Here is a 21,780-nt window from a genome sequence, read left to right as displayed (position 1 = left end):
TCTACTAGGTAAATCTTCATTCACAATGTTCTAGAAGCTATTGTATAGCAGGTTATAAGAACTGAAAATTTAACTTGATACATCTCATGCTTTTTGCAAAAAAACGGTAAGTTCCTGTGAGGTACTTTGTATGCGATACACAATATCTGGGCACCTCTTTTAAAGAAGTATATTTATTGCAGTCCTACAATATGTGAGCATAAGGTTTAATCATTTCTTCTAAAAGTGTTACATTGATATTTAACTTAGTATATTATTAAATATCACTTTTTAGTTAGCCTGTGGGCTTTATCTGTAACATTGCTCTACAGTTGTCTAAGGTTTTTGCCTAATGTTTTATGTAGTCTATAGACCAAATAAATAAAATACATAACTGCATATTCAACATTTTTTGTACCACATTATAGTTTGAACATTGTTCTTTATAGGTTATTGTGAATAATAGAATAAGAATGTATTTGTGCTCACTTCTTCTATCGAAATATTTTTACAGATTTCTGAACATTTTCTTGGTTATGCATGGTGACTGTGACCTGAACAGTGTGCATCTATATCCAGCATTTTGTGATTCAGTAGTGTTTTGAACATGATTAGGTGGTCCAGATTGGCATCTAACACTAAATTAAAATTTTCAACTTAATGGTTATATTAATATGGAAAAATTACATTGAGTAATTTGCTTACTTGCTAGCTTTTAATTGGGCATAAAAATGTTTTGCATAGTAGATACCCATCAGGTTTTAGATTTGTCACCTTAAGATGACTCAAGTTTGAGTCTACACTGCAGTATTGATAGTTTTTAGTTAATCAATTGCTTTTGTAATTTACGTATTTAACTGGTGCTGTAAACATGTATAGCTGGAATGACAAAGAACACATGACATACACATAATTCAATTTCTAATTAAAAAATCATCAGCACTGATGATTTCAGTATAATTATAATTGATTCTTGGAAGAAATAGGTTTAAGATAAAAGCAATCTACTATCTTTTTAAAATTCACAGCTACCAAGTAGAATTTTGTGAACACTAAGTTTGTAGGTAATTTCTTTCAAGAAAATGAAATGTGAATAAGAGAAGTTCAAAGTACTGTACTTACAATTTTCAAATTTTTTTTAATCAAAGCGCTTCTAGTATTTTAAATTAAAAGATTTGAAGATAGTAGCTTGGTAGTTAGCATGCTACAGCTGTTAATTAGCTGAAACCCATGTTGTAATTTTGATGAGAAGGATTGTGTATCTTTTGGAGAGAACTGTTGTGAACCCTGATCACATGAATGAACATGTGCTTCATGGTAGATTAAGCAAAAACTGACTTTAACTCAATCTGTGTGTCCAGGGCAAAGCCTTTTTAACTTGGATATGGGAGTCTAACTTTCCCAGGGTTGAGATGGTGATGGAAGAGAAAAAAATGCATATATTTTGAAATAGCCAGCAGGTAGCATTTTTCTTTTGGAATATACTTTGTTTATAGATTTACAAAACATTACAATGTTGATTCTTGAGTGCTTATAGAGATCTTCCATAAAATCTGTTTAACACTGACACTACTAGCTCATGGACAGAAGGAAAAGGGAGAAAAAATCTCCCATCTTCCTTTCTGTTTATTAGTTTTGTAGTAATGCTTCGTTGACTATTGGACACTTAAAAGTAATTTCTTTGTGTATAAATAGTTCAAGTTCTGAGAATTCCATAATTTGACACAGTTTTGTATCAAATACAATTTGATTTAGCCACTTTGTATGTACATATATGTAATTGTGTTATCTAATGCTTTTTATAACTTTGCTGTTTTTGAACATCATGTTTGACAAACTGTAAACCTGCAGAAATGCAGAGAAAACTTGCACCTAAGAGTTTCCCCATCATTATCAATATTAATAGTCAGATGAATATATGTACATGAAATTGATTCATTAGAATTTTTTGAATCCACCAATGTTTAGTCACCATGATCATTTTCTAGTGAAATAGTTATGAAAATAAAATACATTATTATGTTAGTGCACCAATACACTGTTACAGGTACAGTTCTTGTGCTGAGCTAAAAGCCCAGTGATGTTTTCTTTTTCATTGCAAATAGGTCATGGCAATCCTGGGATGTGTTCATGTATTGAAATTCCAAGTCCCATGTTAAAAAATATAATAACGGTTGAAAGATACAGATGCAAAAAACACAGGCAAAGTTGAAGCTTCTGTCTTCCTGGAAAAAAGGCTTATAACTGAATTGCTAACAACAAAATTCCTCTGCACTCCCTGTTGGGTTTCATGGAATTATGATCGAGGCACTACTGTTGTAGTGACCCATTGAAGTGTTTATGGTTGGTTGTGAGGCAGTTTCTGGATTTCGGGCGGTAAGTTTTCCCATAGATATTGTACTTGTCATTTTATTAACCAGTTTTTTCCATAGCCAAGTTTGGGACAATTGAGTAATTTTTCTTGAGATTGAGAGAGGGATATATTGTTGATCAAATTGAAAAGGTCTTAATGGCATTGCTAACTTAAAAAATCATTCAGGAATGAGGAAAATTGTTTTTTTTTAAAAAGATACTGCAAACAAATAGTCCATCCAACTCCAGAATATGCTTTCAGCTGTGTTTGGTTATAAACCTGGAGTCGTTACTTCAAACTAATATACAGTGTGGATAAGGAGAATATACCTGCAATGTAAATAACTGTTTTGTTCACTGAAAATTCAAAATGCTTGAGTGTCACATCTCATGCAATGCAGCAGTTGTAACTTATATTTGCTGTTGCACTTTACAGAGTTTGAAAATTGTATGGCCTTAGGTGTATGAACCTGGTTGAATTGACCACATTGAGTCTAACTGTATAGCTAAGAATGTAATCTTGCAGCCATTACATTTACTGCATGATTCCATCTATCTCTTACTTTTGCCAGGTTTCTTGAATATATATACTAACATATATCTTCTCAAGAAAGGAGTATCTAATGCGAAAATAAACTAACCGATCTGTATTTCTCCTCTAAAACCAACAGAGCACTATTTCAAGTCAACAGGAATGACCCTAAATGAGCGCTTTACTATGTATCAGAAGACAACAGAAGAACACGGAGCTAGGCAGAAAAGTCCTGAAATCCATAGGTATACAGTTCATTGTACTAAAATTGTAAAATTCATAGGTATTTTTAATGGCAAGTGCTAATTGTTCTGATTATCCAATGAAAAGTTGTTTAACTTTCAAAATGTGCAATTTAAACTGTTGGGAGTAATCACCTTAAAAAAGGTGCTAATTTTATTTTATAAGGGAGAAAGTTGGATGGATGTGATGCTATGAAAGGATGATGTAGCTTGATTTTCACCGCAATACTAAAGTCTCCCAATTTGTCATTGTTGATTTTTAGGAGAATTGATATTTCTCCTAGCTCTCTAAGAAAACATACGCGCATCACAGAGGAAGATGCAAGTTCCAAAGAAGATAACCGAAAGGTGAGCAACTTTATTATGGACTTTGAGTTTTATCAATTAACTACTTAGATGCTCTGATATTTTTTAATGTACCTTTATTTGAAAAATTAATGTATTGTAGTAAGCATGATTGCAACTAGAACTCAAAAGATATGTTTCACAGGTTAAGGCCAGTTTCCTAATCCTGTCACATTACTTATCTCTCCAACCCATTACTTCATGGTGTACTGCTCATTTGTGTTGATATAGTTTACGATTACTGACGTTTTGATGACAGTACTACGTACTCTAATGGTGAGCATGGGACAACTATTGATTGTTGATCTCCTTCACTAATGCCCTTTTAGGGAAGGAAATTTGCAGTCCCTAGCTTGTCTGGCCTGTAGGTAATTCCAGACTGATGGTAATGTGGTTGAGTTTTAACAGCTACTCAGTCTACAAAATGTAAAGGAAGGAATAAAATTGGACAGAACACTTAACATTGACATAGACAGTGGAAACAAGAACAGCAAACATAGAAGACCTGTCAACCCTGCAAAGTTCTCCTTACCAAAGTCTGGGGCTTGTGCCTAAGTTAGGAAAACTGTTCCACAGATTGTCAAGCAATAGCTTGACATTGCCACAGTCATAGTCATAGTCATGGAATCATACCTCCAATCAAAATGCGAGACAAGAACATCACCATCCCTGGATATGTCTTTTCTCACTGTCAGGGTAGACCAAGAAGAACTGATGGCATAATGGTATACAGTATGGAAGAAGTTGCCCATTCTGACATTGGACACCCTTGAGGCGCTGTGGGCCAACAACACAGGCAAAGTTGTACTCCAGCATAATCTGGAACATTATGGCAAAGCATGTCCGCCACTCAACCATTACCATCAAGCCAGGGGATCAGCCTGGTTCAGTGGGAATGCAGCAGGACATGCTAGGAGCAGCACTAGGCATAACTAAAAGTGAGGTGTCAACCTGATGAAGCTACAGAACAGCAGCAAACAGCATGAGCAGCAAGTGATCCCACAACCAACAGATCAGATCTAAGCTCTGCAGTCCTGCCACATCCAATCATCTATGGTGGTGGACAATTAACTCACTGGGGGAGTAAGCTCTACAAATATCCCCAACCTCTTTGATGGAGGAGACCAACACATCAGTTCAGAAGATAAGGCTGAAGCATTCAGAGCAATCTTCAGCCAGAAGGGCCAAACAGAGATCTATCTTGGCCTTCTCCAGTGCTACCCAGCATCACTGATACCAGTCTTCAGCCAATTTGATTCAATCTACGTGATATACAGAAATTGTTGGAAGCACTGGATACTGCAAAAGCTGTGGGCCCTTAATAGTGCTGAAGGCTTGTGCTCCAGAACTTGCCACTCCCTGAAGCCAAGCAGTTCCAGTACAGTTACAACACTGACATCTATCTGACAATGTGGAAAATTACTCCGGTATATCCTGCACACACAAAGCAAGACAAATCCAACTCCATTACTGCTTCGTCAGTCTACTCTCAAGCATCAGTAAAGTGATGGAAGGTGTCATCAACAGTGCTATCAAGCAGCTCCTGCTCAGCAATAACCAGATCACTGAAGCCCAGTCTGGGTACCAAGAGGGTCAGTCAGCTCCTTACCTCATTACAGCCTTGGTTCAAACATGGAAAAATGTACCGAATTCGAGAAGTGAGATGAGAATGACAGCCCTTAACATTGAAGCTGTGTTTGACAGAGTGTGGCACCAAGTAGCCTTAGCAAAACTAGAATTAATGGAAATATGGGGGGAATCTCTCTTCTGGTTGGAGTCATAACTGGGCACATAGCAGATGGTTGCGATTGTTGAAGACCAGTTATCTGAACTCCAGGTCATCTCTGCGGGAATTCCTCAGGCTATGTCCTAGGTTCAACTGTCTTCAGCCAGTTCATCAGCGACATTTCCTTCTTCATAAAGGTCAGAAGTGGTAATGTTCGCCAATGATTGCATAATGTTCAGCACCATTCACAACTCCTCAGATACATGTTCAAATACAACAAGATCTGGACAATATCTAGGCTTGGGTTGACAAGTGACAAGTCCTTTTCATGTCACATAAATGCCTGGCAATGACCATCTCCAAATAAAAGGCAACCTAACCACCGTACCATGATATTCAACAGTGTTACCATTATTGAATCCACCACTACCAACATCCAGGGGTTTACCATTGACCAGAAAGGAGGTCATAATTAGGAGGTTTCCTTGCCCTTGTTTAACCTGATACCATGAGATTTCATGAGGTCCAGAGTCAATGTTGAGAACTCCCTCCTGATTGTATACCACCATGCCACCACCTCTGCTGGGCCAATCTTGCTGGTGGGACAGGACATATTCAGGGATGGTGATGTAGTGTCTGAGGCATTGTCTGTTAGGAATGGTTCTGTGAATATGACTACACCATTCTGTTGCCTGACTAGTCTGTGAGACAGCTCTCCTAATTTTGGCAGTATTCCCTAGATGTTAGTAAGGAGCCCTTTGCAATGTCTACGGGGTAGTTTCTGCCGTTGTCTTTTCTAAAGCCTAGGTCGAAGCGAGGTGGTATGTCAGATGTGATTTCTTCGTTGAGACCTCGTAGCGACTGATACAACTGAGTGGCTTGCTAGGCTATTCCAGAGGGTAATTGACACTTAACTGCATTGCTGTGGCTCTGGAGTCACATGTAGGCTAGACCAGGTAAGGATGGCAGATTTCCTTCCCTGAAGGATACTAGTGAACCAGATCATTTTTTTCAACAATTGACAGTGCAGTTTTTCATGTCCATCAGTAGATTCTGAATTCCAGACTCTTTGTTTTGTTTTGGTTTCAAATTTCACCATCTACCATGGTAGGATTCAAACCCAGTACCCAGAACATTAGTTGAGTTTCTGGGTTAATACCACTAGGCCATCCTGCCCCTCTAAATTCAAGACAAGTAGATGCATTCAGTAAAGTCATGCCTTACCTATGTTGTTGAAATTCTACATCACAAGATCCAATAATTAAAGGATACTGTGATGTTATCTATATGCAATGTAACATTGTTCCACTTAACAAATATTGTTATCTTTGATTCCTTGCTGCTATTTACATTAAATGTTTATTTTTAAGGTGTGGGCAGTGCTGGTAAGACAGCATTTATTGCCCAGCCACACTTTTGCCTGTAGTATTAGTCAATCATGTAGATATGGGTTGGAAATGCATATAGGTAAGGTCGAGTAGCAGGTTCCTTTTTGACCTCATCATTTTTAATATTATTGTTCTTTCACAGAATGTATGCATTGCTGGCTAGGGCAGCATTAATGGCCCATCCAAAATTGTTGGGTGGATGGTGTTCAGCTACTTTTTTGAACCGCTGTAGTCCATGTACTATGTTTAAGAAAGAAAGAGAGAGACAACGGACAACTGCAGACTTTTTGGCCTGATACCAGTACAGAATCTCTTGTAAATTATGTGATTATTGGAGATTTAAAAATATTAGATTGGACATATTTGCCATGGAATTGTCATTATTATGAAGAGGAAATTGTATTTGACAAACCTGAGCTTTTTTGAAGTTGTTCCAAGCAGAGTTGATAAGGGGAAATTGGTGGCTACAGTGCACATCGACTGCAGCGGTTGACAAAAGCAGCTCATCACCACCTTCTTGAGGGTATTTGGGAATGGATAGCAATTGCTGCACTCACCAGTGATGACTGAATCCTGTAAGTGAATAAGTTGTTTATTTTTCATATAGTTTCTGTTTCTCTGCCATTTCTGGAAATCTGATCACTATCTTTAGTAATTGTTCCTCCTTGACAGTAAAATTGAGGAAATTTGAAATAATTAATACTTTTCTTCTTTGTCCTAAGTTCCAACTTTTCAATAATATTGAAGTGATACCATCACCTTTTTTTAATCCTCTATTTGCGGTTTGGAATTCTTTATTGCTTCAGATTTCCTTTGGACATCAGCACTTGCAAGTTGATCAACTTGCTATTGATTTATGTCAGTAGCAATCAGCAACTAACATTGCTACTTCTAACCTTTTAATGTCAGTCATAAATCATGGTGATTTGAGTAACCACAAAGGATTTTTCCGTATTGTTGATACTGCATTAAAATTAAACCTTGTGGTTGGTTTGTACCATATGTGTTTATGGAATCATTATTTCAAACCAAACGAGTGTTAAGCATTAAACTAATTACAACATGTGAAAGTTTTCCATTGTTTATTGCTTACAGTCTCAGTTTTTGTTGGTAAAATAATTAGGCAGAGAAAAAAGTGAGATGTGATTCAGTTGACTTGCGCCATGACATTGATCAGCGTAGAAAAGAGAAAAGTAAAGAACGTGAAGGTTCGCGAGAATCTAGTGCATCAAAGAAGCTTTCCTTGGAAAAATCAGGGAAAGAACATAAAGAGTACAAAGATTACAAACCCTTCAAGGAAGGAAGGTGAGATTGTCTTTTAAACTTTAGTTTTGTTAATTCACACTTTTTCTGTTTAATTACTAATGTCACTTTTAACCAGAATGGGGCTTTTTAAATTCTAGTAGTAACATGAATATTTCTTTCTCAGTACCAACATTTTCAAGATAAACAAGGCGTGGAATAGCATCTCAATATTGAAACAGACATTAATAGGGATCATATAAAAGGATGATTGCCTTCAGTTTTTAATGACCTGTTAGTGCCTTGTGCAGTCAAATATTTCCTATTTGAGGCCAGCATTTTTAAATATTTCTGTGTCAACTTATGTTTATTTATAGAGAAGTGAGGTAGGTAATTTTAATAAAACAAACTTGATGTCTATTTTTTATTTTTATTTTAAATGTTTCCTGTAAGAATCTTCTCTGGTGTTATATTAGTGGTAGCAATGAGTGGATTTCTGACAATCCAATTTTATTGCTTTATGAAGTACAGTAATTTTTATTAACACATCTCTCGTAGCAAGTATAGAAATAAAGATCGGGATCATTCCAGCTGCTCTTCATCTTCTTCTTCACCTGAACCCCATGAGGATAGAGAAGTCAGAAAAGAGAGGGATGATGGATCTAGCGGTTTTAAGTCGTTCCAAGGTCATACAGAAAGTGCAGTTTTTCAAGGGCGAGGAAGACCTAGGGGAAACTTTGTAAGTGCATCATGGTGCTAATATTTTGTTTTTGATAGAGTTCATCAACTAATACATTTTGAAAAACATTTTTTTCTAAAGAACTGTAAAATATCAGGAGTAATATTAAATCATTATTGCAGTATCAGTTGGCTAGTGAAGAAGATTACTGTTCCTGTTTTCCTAATTGGAAGGTCACACTACTAAATGTGATGAACGCCATCAGGTTTCGCAATCGTGCACTTAGGTTCGTTGATCATTGACTACATTATATAGGCCTTTTAAGCTTGGTGATGCAAAAATATTTACAGACATTAATCTGGGACAAAATAATAGTAATTTGGATAAGTACCACCTCAGGTTTGTTGGAGACAAATAGTCTTTACTTAGTGAGCTTTTTGAGGCAAAAGAAGGTTGACAGTGGTAATGCTATTGATGTTATGGATGTGAAATTATGAAATATATTTCTGAAAGTACGGGCAAAATTCAAGTCTATGGAATAAAAGTGATAGCATAACGTGGATACAAATTTGGCTGGGTGAGACAAGTGAGGGTGGAGGTGAATAGTTGTTTTTCTGGCTGTAGTGGAGTTCCCTGGGGTCAGTACTAGAATCATTACTTTTATATTTACGACTTCAATGTGCGTGGACACGGCACAATTGTTAAAAATGGGTGGCTTGGTGTTGCAGTGGTTAGCACAGCTGCCAGGAACTGCTTAAGATTCCAGCCTTGGGTGATTGTCTGTGTGGAGTTTGCACATTCTTCCTGCATCTGTGTGTGCTTCCACTGGGTGCTCGGGTTTCCTCTCACAATCCAAAGATGTGCAGGTTAGTTGGCTTGACCATGCTAAATTGCTCGTAATGTCCATCAGTGTGCAGGTTAGATGGATTAGCCATGGTAGATGCAGGGTTACGGGGATAGGATGGGGGCCAGAGGTCGGTGGTGTGGGTCTAGATGGTATGCTGTTTGGAAAGTTGGTGCAAACCCGATGGATCAAATAGCCTCTACCAGCACTGCAGGGATTCTGTGATTTTATGTTTGTGAACTGAGAGAGGATGGTGATGGGCTGCAGAGGATATAGGTTGATGTAATGGAGGAGGCATAGATTAAATTTAATGCAGAGGCATGTGAAGTGATATATTTTGTTTGGACAAACAAAGAGAGGGACTGTAAAACTAAAGGACAGAGACACAAATGCATAAGTCATTAAACGTGCAGGTTGGGAATGTGTTTTTAAAAATGCACATCAGATCCTGGGCTTTTTAAATCAAGGCTTAGGCCGTAGTGATAAATCTCTCTCTAAAACAGTGGTTCAGACTCAACGAAAGTGTTCTGTTCAGTTTTGGGTAACTCACTTTAGAAAGTAGGTGAAGGCTATGGAGGAGACATTGAAAAGATTTTTGAGTAATATGAATAGCGTGGAGACGCTGAGATTGCACTCTGTGGAAAAGGGAATATTGAGAGAAGATTTGATAGAAATGTTCAAACTCAGGCGGGATTGAGAGAGAATAGATAGGGATATTTCAGAACATATACCATATGTTCCAAACACACAATAATTTCAAGATTAGGACCCATCTTTGGGGTTGACTAAAGAATATTAAGAATATGATTGTGTAAAGATGGGTGGCAGGTCAGAAAATTGGACAGAATATAAACAGAAAAGAATAACTGAAAGATTAATAAAAAGGGGAAAGTTACAGTAGTAGCAAAAGACAGAAATATGTAAGTTTCCAAGGATATTTGAAAAGGAGAAGAGTTAACCCAAAGTGAACAATGGTCCTACAGATAATGAATGGATATTCTGTATCGGGCTGTAGAGAATATAAATAACACTCCAGGTACTGCTGCAATGTAGAAAATGGGAGCGATGAGCTAAAGAAAATTTAAAGTAACCAGGGAAGTTGTACTGAGCAATTATTGTTATCCTGAATAACATCATCCTAAAAGCTTAAAAGAAGTTGCTAGTGAGATAGCCAAAATATTGGTTCAGGTTTTTTCAAAATGATTTAGATTGAGGGAAAGTTCAATTAGATTGGAAGATAGAAATGTAACTTCGTCTATTCAAAAAGGGAGGGAAGCAGAAAGTAGGAAACTTCAGGCCATTTAGCTTAAAATTTGTAATAGGGAAAATGTTGGAATTTGCAATTAAAGAAGTTTAAAACAGGACACTTCGAAAACTTCAAAGTAATCAGGCAGAATCAACATTGTGAAAGGGAAATTATGTTTAACTAATTTAGTGGTGTTATTTGAAGAAGTAACGTGCTGTGCAGAAAGGAGAACTGGTGAATGTACTCTAATTATATTTCCAGATAGCATTTGATAAAATACTGCATCGGGGGTAGGTCTTTTTGTTTTTTGGTGACAAGTAGTAATGAGTGGTGTGACACAGGAATTAGTGCAGGGTCTTCAGCTTTTAACAATTTATCTGAATGACTTGAATGATGAGATTGAAGGTACAAACTTTGAATTTGTTGGTGATAGGTAGAAAAGTAATTATAGAAAATAAATAAAAAGCCAATAAAAAAAATAAAAAGAAGCATATGGTCTAAATGGTGAGAGATTAAGTTCTGAGGTACAGTGGAACCTGGGTGCCGTATTACAGAAATTACAAAATGATAGTACCAATATAGTATTCAAGGGGAATGGAATACCAAAGTAGGGACATTATACTTCAGTTATACATGACACTGGTGAAAACACATCTGAAATACTGCATGCAGTGTTGACCTGCTTATTTAAGGAAGAATGTAAATGCATTGGAAGCAGTTCTCGGAAGGTGCTGAAAGTTTGGACAGTCTAGGCTTGAATCCACTAGATTTAAAAGTATAAGAAGTGATTTAATTGAACGATATCAGGCGATTGTGTGGCAAGAACAAAGAAAATTACAGCACAAGAACAGGCCCTTCGGCCCTCCAAGCCTGCGCCGATCCAGATCCTCTATCTAAACCTGTCGCCTATTTTCCAAGGATCTGTATCCCTCTGCTTCCTGCCCATTCATGTATCTGTCTAGATACATCTTAAATGACGCTATCGTGCCTGCCTCCTCCACCTCTGCTGGCAACGCATTCCAGGCACCCACCACCCTCTGCGTAAAGCACTTTCCACGCATATCTCCCTTAAACTTTTCCCCCCTCACCTTGAAATCGTGACCCCTAGTAATTGAGTCCCCCACGCAGGGGAAAAAGCTCCTTGCTATCCACCCTGTCTATACCTCTCATGATTTTGTAGACCTCAATCAGGTCCCCCCTCAACCTCTGTCTTTCGAATGTAAATAATCCTAATCTACTCAACCTCTCTTCATAACTAGCGCCCTCCGTACCAGGCAACATCCTGGTGAACCTCCTCTGTGCCCTCTCCAAAGCATCCACATTCTTTTGGTAATATGGCGACCAGAACTGTATGTAGTATTCCAAATGTGGTCGAACCAAAGTCCTATACAACTGTAACATGACCTGCCAACTCGTACTCAAAACCCCGTCCGATGAATGAAAGCATGCCGTATGCCGCCTTGACCACTGTATCGACCTGCGTTGCCACCTTCAGGGTACAATGGACCTGAACACCCAGATCTCTCTGTGTATGAACTTTCCCCAGGGCTTTTCCATTTACCATATAGTTCACTCTTGAATTGGATCTTCCAAAATACATCACCTCGCATTTGCCTGGATTGAACTCCATCTGCCATTTGCACATTCTCCCCGTGTCTGCATGGGTTTCCTGAGTGCTCTGGTTTCCTCCCACAGCCTAAACATGTGAAAGTTAGGTGGGTTGGCCATGCTAAATTGCCCGTAGTGGCCAGGAATGTGCAGGCCAGGTGGATAAGCCATGGGACATGCAAGATTACAGTGTTAGGGTAGGGGCTGGATCTGAGTGGGATGCTCTTCAGAAGGTCGATAGGCTGAATGGCCAGCATCCACACTGTAGGAATTCTATGATTTTATATGATCTTGAGGTATCTTGATAGGGTAGATGTGGAAATGATTTTTAGGTGTTGTGGAAGAATCTAGATTTAGTGGTGAACCTTTAAAAATAAGCGTTGCCCATTTAAAGCAAATTAGACAAAGGAGGTAAAAGGGCAACTGTTCCATCTTTCGAGCCTTCTCAATTCAGTGTTGAGTTCCACAGTTTCATACCATGATCTCTGCTTGTTTGTTACCCTTTGTATGTTTCGGTCATAATATTGTTGCATTTGGTTGGCAGATGGCCATCATTCTGACATTTGCACCTTTTTTGGACAGTTTTTATTTCTTTACCTGTCCCATTACTACTTATCTTTGGCTAGGCTCCACCAGCTCTTTTTGTCTCTTAATGTTATTTTTTCACTCCCTCATTTGACCTACTAAACATCTAGCATTTCTAACTTTTTCCGGTTCTTATGAATGGTTGAACTGATCTGAAACATTAATTCATTCTTACCTCAGATGTCATCAGACCTGCTGATGATATCCAGCATTTTCTGTTTTTCAGTACGTCCATCCATCATGTTGATGAAATCAAATGTACACATTATTAATCTGAATAAATGGTCTTCCTTAAGTGTAATTGGACAAACAAGCCATCGTCATAATTAGAATAGATTTTTATTTTGGCTTTTTATAGCACAAAAGTACAAGTTTATGATTGGCATGCAAAGGCGGACGTTGTTTTCCCAAGTGAACATTGAAATATTGCAGTTCCTACTATCTCTGATTGAAATATCCTAGTTATTTTTACAACTTAAAAATGCGTACATAAAAGTTATTAGTTCAGATCTAAAGGAAAAATGAAAACATTGAAAAAAACAGTGGTTACTCTGGGGAAGAGTGAGTTTCAAATGGGAAGCTGAATTGATAAAGTTTGAAGGTAATCAAAAAAGTGGAGAGATAATACCTTGTGGAGCTGGAGGAACACAGCAGGTCAGGCAGCATCAGAGGAGCAGAAGAGTCGACGTTTTGGGCCTAGACCCTTCAGTCCTGATCAGGTGAGCATGACAGTGAAACAAATGGGTTTTTACAACAATTTACCTTGGTTTCATATCCAAAGAATTTGCCTGGCCAGTCCCATTTTGTAATGTATTTATGATAAAGTTTATACTGCGCATGATGGTGTGCACTGTTTCTGTTCCCTTTCCCAGCAGGTAGATGCTGAAGCCTACCTTTAGTACTGATGAGATAGCTGACTGGCAATTATTTATCATTATCATCAGAGAAAAAGTACTAGGCAACCAAATATGACTAAAGGCTGACAACTCCGCAGGACCTGATGGCCTGTGTCATAGGGTCTTAAAGGAAATAGCTACACAGTAAGTGGATGCATTGATTATAATCTTCCAAAATTTCTGGATTCTAGAAAGATCTCAACAGATTGGAAAAGGGCAAATGTGACATCTATTTTCAAGGTGAGAGGAAGATTAAAAAAAAGCAGGAAATCTTTGTCCAGTTATTTGAATATCTGTCATTGGGAAAATGCTAGAATCTCTTAAAGTAGTAGTAGCAGTTGGTCATTTAGAGATTCATAAGACTATAAAGGAGTATCAACATGCTTTTGTGAAAGGTGAATTGTGTTCGTCGAATTTATTGAAGTTACTTTGAGGAGGGGAAAGGCAGGGTGGATGTGGGCCTATAGTTGCATTACTGAAAGGCATTTGATAAAGTACCATCAAGGTAAGAGTTCATGGTGTTGGGCTGATTATATGAGCACGGATCGAGGTGCAGTTAACTAATTGGAAATAAGGATAAGATAATTGGGTTATTTTTGGAACGACAAAGCAGAACTCGTTGAATGTCACAGGAATCCGTACTCTGGCCTCAACAGTTTAAGATCATATTAACGGTTTGTAGGAAGGGACTGGCCATTGTAACCAAATTTGCTTGTGATGCAGGCAGTCTTTTTTTAAAAAAAAAAACAGTCATAGTGTGCGAGTCTCCTGAGTCTAACTTGCTTGCTAATCAGTATCCCATTTTAGAAAATAGTGAGAGTGATGGTTGTTCAGGGGATTACAGCCAGAGCAGAGCTTATGACACCACGGGTAACTCATCTGTATAGCAGAGGAGTAAGAAGAATGGAGGAGCAATAGCTAAAGGAGATTCCATAGTCGGGGGATCAGATAGGCATTTCTTTGGCATTGAATGTGACTCCAGGATGGTATGCCCCAAGGTCAGGGATGTCATTGAGTGGTAATAAGACATGCTCCTGGTGGAGAGGAATTGGCCAGAAGTTGTAATTTGCATGGTACCAATGCCGCAATAGAAAGAAGGATGAGATCCTGAAAGCAGATTTCAGGAAGTTAGGAAGGAATTTAAAAAGCATGACCTTGAGTAGTAATCTCTGGATTACTCCTAGTGCCTCGAGCTGGTGACCAAAAGAACAAGAGAATTGATTTATGTAAACACATGGCTAGAGAACTAGTGTAGGAGGGAGGGCATCAGAGTTCTGAGGAACTGGGAACAATTCTGGGGCAGGTGGACCTGGACAAACTGGATGGGTTACACTTTTATGGGACTGGGACTGATATCCTGGCAGGGAGTCAGGCTGGTGCTGTTTGGTTAGGCTTAAACTAGTTTGTCAGTAGGATGGGAACCTGAGCGGCAAATTGGAAGAAAGTAAAATTGGTAACAGGAAGTAGGAAAGATGCTAGGAAGATTAGAAGTCAGAAGAAATAAAACTGATCGTCGAATATGTTTTTAAAGTAGAATGATGTCAAAAAGACAATGGTTAGGGCACTCTACCTGAATGCATGCAGCTTGCACAACAAAGCTGATTATCTATAGGCATAAATACAGATGTGTAGATATGATCTTATTGTCATTATAGAAACAAGGCTGTATGGTGATCAGGACGGGGAACTGAATAGTCTAGAATATTTGATGTTTAGGAAGGACAGACAAGAAAAAGGAGGTGGAGTTGCATTGATAATAAGGGATTGAATCAGCACACAATTAAGGGAGGATTTCTAATCGGAAATCCAATGTATGGAGTCTGTTTGGGTGGTGTTACAAAACAGCAAGGGCCAGCAGACATTGGTTGGGTGTATTTACAAGCCACCAAGTAAGTGATTGGAGGGGCATGTAATTAATCAGGAAATGAGAGAAACATGTAGCATGAGCAACAGAGTTATCATCATTGACTTCAATCTACATATAGACTGAGTAAACCAACTAAACACTCGAGCTAAGGAGGACAATTTTCTGGGCACATTAGGGATGGTTTTCTAGAGTAGCGTGTTAAGGATCCAACTTGAGGACTTGCTACTTTAGAACTAATATTATGTAATACAGAAGGGCTAATTAACAATCTTGTGAAAGAACCTTGAGGATATGATTTTATGTTGTATTTGAAAGTGAGAAAGTTCACTCTAAAGCAAGGGTGTTAAATTTGAATAAGGGAAATCACGAAGGCACGAGGCACAAGTTGGAAGACGTGTATTGGCAAATGCTGTAAATGGATGGTCTTTTAAGAACTATTACATGGCTTACAACTATACATTGTTTAAGGTGCAAGAACTCAAAGGCCAGTCAACTGTAACAGTAGCAAAGGAAGGTCAGGATCGTATAAAATTAAAAGTGTATGAAGTTGCTAGAAATAACAGTAAATTTGAGGATTTGGAGGTTTTTGGAAATGACAAAGAGCAAGAAACTGATAAGGAAGGGAGAATAGAATATGAGTGTGATCTAGCAAAAAAAAATCAACAGACTGTAAAAGCTTCTATAAGTGTGTAAAGAGGAAACGTTTGAGGAAATCAACTATCATTACATATTGAGTCAGGTGAATTTATATTGGGGAACAGATAAATATCTGAGAAACTAAAAGGTAACTTTGCAACTGGTTTCACTGAGGAAGCTAAGAAATATCCCAGAACTAGAGAACCAAGTGATTAGGGAGAATGAGATGCTGAAGGAAATTCGTATTAATAAGATTGTACTGGAGAAATTGATGGGGCAACATGTTAGGAAGTTACTATAATGTACGTGACAGTCTACAGCCAGTATGTTGAAGGCGTGGTGATAGAGCTAGTTAGTGCATTTGTGATTATCTTCCAAAATTCTGGTCAGTGCTGCTGGGCCAACTGGGTTTTACCAGCGATTTCTGTTTTTGCTTTTAGAACAGAAAGGAAGGTCTTTAGTTCCACCCTATCAATCAGTAACATCGCCTGATTTCCCTTTCTCGGTTCAACAGCGTCTGAAATTCTTATCCTTTCCTGTTACCTCTATGCTGTTCCCATCTGGTCTCCCACATTCTACCTCTATGAACAAGGGATTGTACAAAACTCTGCTGTGTCCTGACTTTTAGAATACTGCATTCACTTCTGGTCTCCCTTCTATAGGAAAGATGTTGTGAAACTTGGAAAGGTTCAGAAAAGCTTTACAAGGATGTTGCTAGGATTGGAGGGTTTGAGCTATAGGGGGAGGCTGCATAGGCTTTGGCTTGTTTCCTTGACTGTCAGAGGCTGAGGGATTTATATCGTAGAGATTTATAAAATCATGAGGGGCATGGATAGGGTGAATAGGCAAGGTCTTTTTCCCATGGTATTGGAGTCTAAAACTAGAGGGCATAGGTTTAAGATGAGAGGGGAAAGATTTAAAAGGGATCAGAGGGGCAACTTTTTCATTCAGAGGGTGGTACATGCATGGAAATGCCAGAGGAAGTGGTTGAGGCGGGTACAACTACAACAGTTAAAAGGCATTTGGATAGGTACATGAATAGGAAGGGTTTAAAGGGACATGGGCCAAATGCTGGCAAATGGGACTAGGTCAGTTTTGGCTATCTGTTCAGTGTGGACAAGTTGGACCAAAGGGTCAATTTCCATGCTGTATGACTCTTGAGATGTCACCAGACATGATTACCCCATTTTGCCAGGAAGCAAGAGAGAAAACATGGAATTGTAGACCTGTTAGCCTTGCATCAGGTGTGGAGAAAATGCTAGAATCTATAATAGAGGATATGATAAATAAACTTTTGGATAATAATGATCTGACTGGGCGTAGTTAGCATGGATTAGTGAATGGGAAATTTCTTGACTAACTTGGAGGTTTGTTTTAAAGATATTGTGGGCAGTACTTGAGCCCCAGCTGTTTGTGATATATTTCTCAGTAATTTTGAAATTTGTGGATGATGAGCTAAGTGTTGATGTGTATTTTGAGGTAGATGTAAAGTGGCTTCAGGAGGATTTGGTTATGCTTAACAATTAGGCAAGAACATGGTAAATGGAATATAATGTGGAAAAATGTGAGATTATCCAATTTGGTAGGAGGAACAGGTGTGCAGGGTATTTCTTAAATGGGAAGAGGTTGGAAAGTGTAGATATGTAAAGTGACTTGGGTGTCTGTCAATAAGTTACCGAAGGCTAATATGCAGATACAGCAAGCAGGATGGCTAATGGAAAATCAGCCTTTATTGCAAGAAGGTTTGAATACAGGAGTATGAAGATGTGGAGATGCTGGTATTGGACTGGGATGGGCAAAGTTGGAAGTCACACAACACCAGCTTATAGTCCAATAGGTTTATTTAAAATCACATGCTTTTGGAGTGCTGCTCCTTCATTAGGTGAAGGCTCCACTTCTTGTGACGAAGGAGTAGTGAAGCCTTCATTCAATTGTGTAGGAGCTTGGTTAGACTGTGTCTGGAATACTGTGTGCAGTTTTGGTCTCCTTACTTCAGGAAAGATATTATTACCATTTGGGTATGCAATGAAGGTTCACCAGACTTGCTCCCAAAATGGTGCGACTGTCCAACGAAGAGAGATTGAACAATCTGGGCCTGTAATGTCTAGAATTTTGAAAATGAGAGGTAATCTAATTTACGGAATACGTAAAGGAATAATCAAAGTTGATGCGGGTAAGATGTTTTCTCTTATTGGGGGAGTCTAGAACCAGTGGACACAATTTAAAAATAAGAGGGATGCCATTAGGTCCAAGATAAGATAAAATCCTTTTACTCAGAAGATTGTGAACCTTTGGAATTCTCTACCCGAGACAGCTGTGGAAGCTCAGTCTTTCAGTATGTTTGAGGTAGAACCTGACAGACTTCTGATTACCAGTATCATACAGGGTTTTGGGGAAGGGGGTAGATAAAAGACATTGAAGTTATTGATCAGTCATGATTGTGTTAAATGGCAGGGTAGCCTCAACAAACTGAATGGTCTGCTCCTGGTCCTGTGTTTCTGTCTCATGAGAAGTAGAAAAAATTTGAGGATGCAAATAGTCTGCAATGGACACTCCATAATTTTGAATGGATGCAAATCTAGCAAATGGGATATAGTATGGAAAAATGTATCATTTTCACTTTGGCAAGGAGAATAATGAAAGCAGTATATTATTTAAATGCAGAGAGATTAAGAATGCTGCAGTAGACAAAGATCTGAGTGTTCCTTTACATGAATCACAAAGTCAAAAAGCTTGTATTGCAAGTAATTAGTAAGGCAAATTGAACATTGGCCTTCATTGCAAAAGTGGGATGGGTGGTAGGGGGAATGGGGATTAAGATATGGAAGTTTTGCCATAGCTGAAAAGGGCTTTGATAGACAGCATCTGGAATACTGTGTACAGTTTTAGTTTCCTTTATAGAGGTATATAACTTCATTGGAAGCAGTTTAGAGAAGATTCAGTAGGTTAGTTCTTGGAATAAAAAAGTTGACATGAGGAAAGGCTTAACAGGTTGGTTTTTGTATGTTAGAGTTAAGATTATCTTGCGTGCTTCTAATTGGGTGAATAAAAAGATTTTGACATGGCTTGACAAAGTAGATAATAAAGGACATTTTTTGTTGTGGGAGAATCTAGAATTTTGTGAATTTCTTTCAAAATAAGAGGTCTCCTGTTTAATATTGGGATGTGGAATTTCTTTTTTCAGAAGGATGTTAGTGTTTGTAATTCTCTTCCCCAGCGAGTAGTGTAGCTGGGTCATTGAAGTTAGACAGGTTTTTGATTGATAAGGGAGTTGAGGGTTATAGAGGATATGTAGGAAAGTGTAATTAAAACCACAGTTGGATCAGTCATGGTCTTAATGCATTAGCAGGCTTGAGGGGCCAAATGATCTACTCCTGCCTTGTTTATATCAATGCTGCAAGTATGAACTTGCATCCTTTGTGACTTTGTGCCTCAGCTAATGGATAAAATATTTTCACGGCTGCATTGGAATGTTACATTTCAATTAAAAATAATCTTTTATCATGTCTAATTGTTTATTATCTAATTAGTAAACGTATTGCAGTACTGCTGTGTTCTATACTCTTGATCTTGGAGTATAATGTGATCAGAAATAGTTGGTTGGTGAGAAAAAGAGACATGCTGTTGAAGTTTTTTGCATTAGACTCAGTCAGGACAAATGTAGGAATAACAAGTTTCCTTTAAACAAAAACCTCGGGGGATGCGGGGCGGGGGGAACACTGTTGCCTGGTCCATTCTACAGGGAATGTTTTGACCAATCACAGTGTACTTGCAAATGAATCATTTCCTATATTTCTCATGCTCTATAAGTTGTTGTTTCCTTTGAAATTTGTAATTCTGTGATCTGTCCTGATGAGTGCACTGTGAAAAGCTTAGGCAGCCTGCTTCTCTTGTCAGCAATCATTAGCCATGTAGGAGAATTAATATTTGAGTAGAAGTTGATTGCACATTCAAATTTCCATGGTTATTTTCTTACTGATGAAATTGAAACTTGATATAATATTAATTATGAATATGGGTTGTGTTCATTGTTCTATGACAGTGAGGTGCATATTAACCAATATAAAGTCTGCATGCTGAATATCATCCTTACACGTTGCAAGACTTGAAAATAAACATCATTTCAGTTTATTAATATTCAAATAGTTTGTAAATTTGTTTTTGGGAAGTCCTGATCTCTGTCAGTATGTCTCACTTAGTGGTATTTTTGTTCATTTTGTTTTTGAGAAAAAATTCTTTGTCACTACTGGAAAAAATGACCAGGATTGTGAGCAAAGCCGCAATATTTAATCAACATGAGCGTTTAAGATGTGTCGTTACTTTGTTTGCTCCAAATGATTCATACAAACGTGTAGAAGAAATAGTTTCTAACTTAATAATATGTAGCAAAAATGAAAACATACTACCCAGTCTGTAAGTGAATTCTGTTGAAATATCTTTATAGGCACTTTCGGTTATAGCCTAGTATAAACTGCAATGATATTGAGCCTTTATATAACTGTTATAAGGTAACAAACGCGTTATAAAACACACTATAATCAGTAAGAAGTAGTTGCCAAGCTAAATACTGGTAAACAAATGTTAATTAATCATTAAACCTTCGGAGGCAATGTTCTCCGAAACAAGGATCCTCTACCTACATGGTTTTGCCTTGAGTCCTACTACTGGACATGCAAAGAAATAAAAGTGCACTCAGCCCCCATAATTCCATTCATAAATTCATCTCATTTATGATGGTTTCTGAAACTTTGAAATGACTACCTTGCAGTCTTCTTGGTGTCCATTCTTATAAACTTAGTTCCAGGATTCATTCTTGCAAAATGATATTATACAGTTCAATTTCAAATAAAACTTTTTTAATAATCCTCGCTAATGCAGGATGAGTTATAATCACAGCACAGAGTTCTGAGGCTTTCGTTGAAATGATCTGGTAATGAAATAGAAAATAAGTAGAATATAATGAAGGTCAAAGAAGAGAAAAGAATAGAAAGTTTTAAAAGCAGAAAATATTAAGTTTTGTTTCATGAATCAAGACTAGTTAATCAGGGCAGTGACCAATCTTTGTTTTCTCATTGCCATCAAGCCTCCTTGGCTAGCTTTTATCCTCTCTCCACCCCTTTTGATCTCCTACTTTCTAAAATACTTTTCTGAAAGGAAATGCAGCTCAAAAAGCATCTAATAGATTCTGTGCTTTGACCATTTAGCAGTTTCGAATAAGAGGTGGCAGAGGGAGAGCCAGAGGAACTTTCTCTGGTTCGAGTACTGTTTCCACCAGTACTGCAAACCCAAATTTTCAAAAGCGATCCAAGGAGGAAGAGTGGGATCCTGAATATACTCCAAAGAGCAAGAAATACTTCCTGGTGGGTATTGGCAATCTGTTCTAAGAATTTGTTACTTTCTTTACCCCCCAAGATTTGATTACAATGGTTTGCCAGGAGTAAGTGGGAATTTTGTTAGCTGTTATGCTAAATGAATATTGTAAATCTGCTCCCCCTGTTGTCACGGGGAGACAGTGCACATCGCTGTCATTACTGAAATGGACTTGTAAGTATCAGCTTAGAGTGACTGAAGCTACATTTTAGAAATACTTAAAAATTCTCAGTCATGTGATGA

General features: G+C 38.0%; 1 protein-coding gene across 12 annotated transcripts in view; it reads left to right on the top strand.

Annotated features, from left to right (window-relative positions):
* Positions 1-21,780, top strand: part of LOC109936392 (bcl-2-associated transcription factor 1) — a 72,309-nt gene that overhangs the window by 44,875 nt on the left and 5,654 nt on the right. For 5 of the 12 annotated variants that reach the window (XM_020535000.2, XM_020534998.2, XM_020534997.2 and 2 more), the window contains 5 exons: positions 3,003-3,108; positions 3,369-3,453; positions 7,688-7,869; positions 8,365-8,545; positions 21,372-21,527. In XM_020535000.2, coding sequence (XP_020390589.1) covers positions 3,003-3,108; positions 3,369-3,453; positions 7,688-7,869; positions 8,365-8,545; positions 21,372-21,527 — 710 coding nt within the window. Of the gene's footprint in view, positions 1-3,002; positions 3,109-3,368; positions 3,454-7,687; positions 7,870-8,364; positions 8,546-21,371; positions 21,528-21,780 lie in introns of those variants that run through there. The other 7 variants (XM_048596501.1, XM_048596497.1, XM_048596500.1 and 4 more) reach the window with 5 other exon arrangements.

The sequence above is a fragment of the Rhincodon typus genome, chromosome 5 (genome assembly GCF_021869965.1).
Source record: "Rhincodon typus isolate 14 chromosome 5, sRhiTyp1.1, whole genome shotgun sequence".
Classification (NCBI taxonomy): domain Eukaryota; kingdom Metazoa; phylum Chordata; class Chondrichthyes; order Orectolobiformes; family Rhincodontidae; genus Rhincodon; species Rhincodon typus.
The sequence above is the reverse complement of the archived record's forward strand: the minus strand, read 5'-3'. Positions and strand labels throughout refer to the sequence as shown.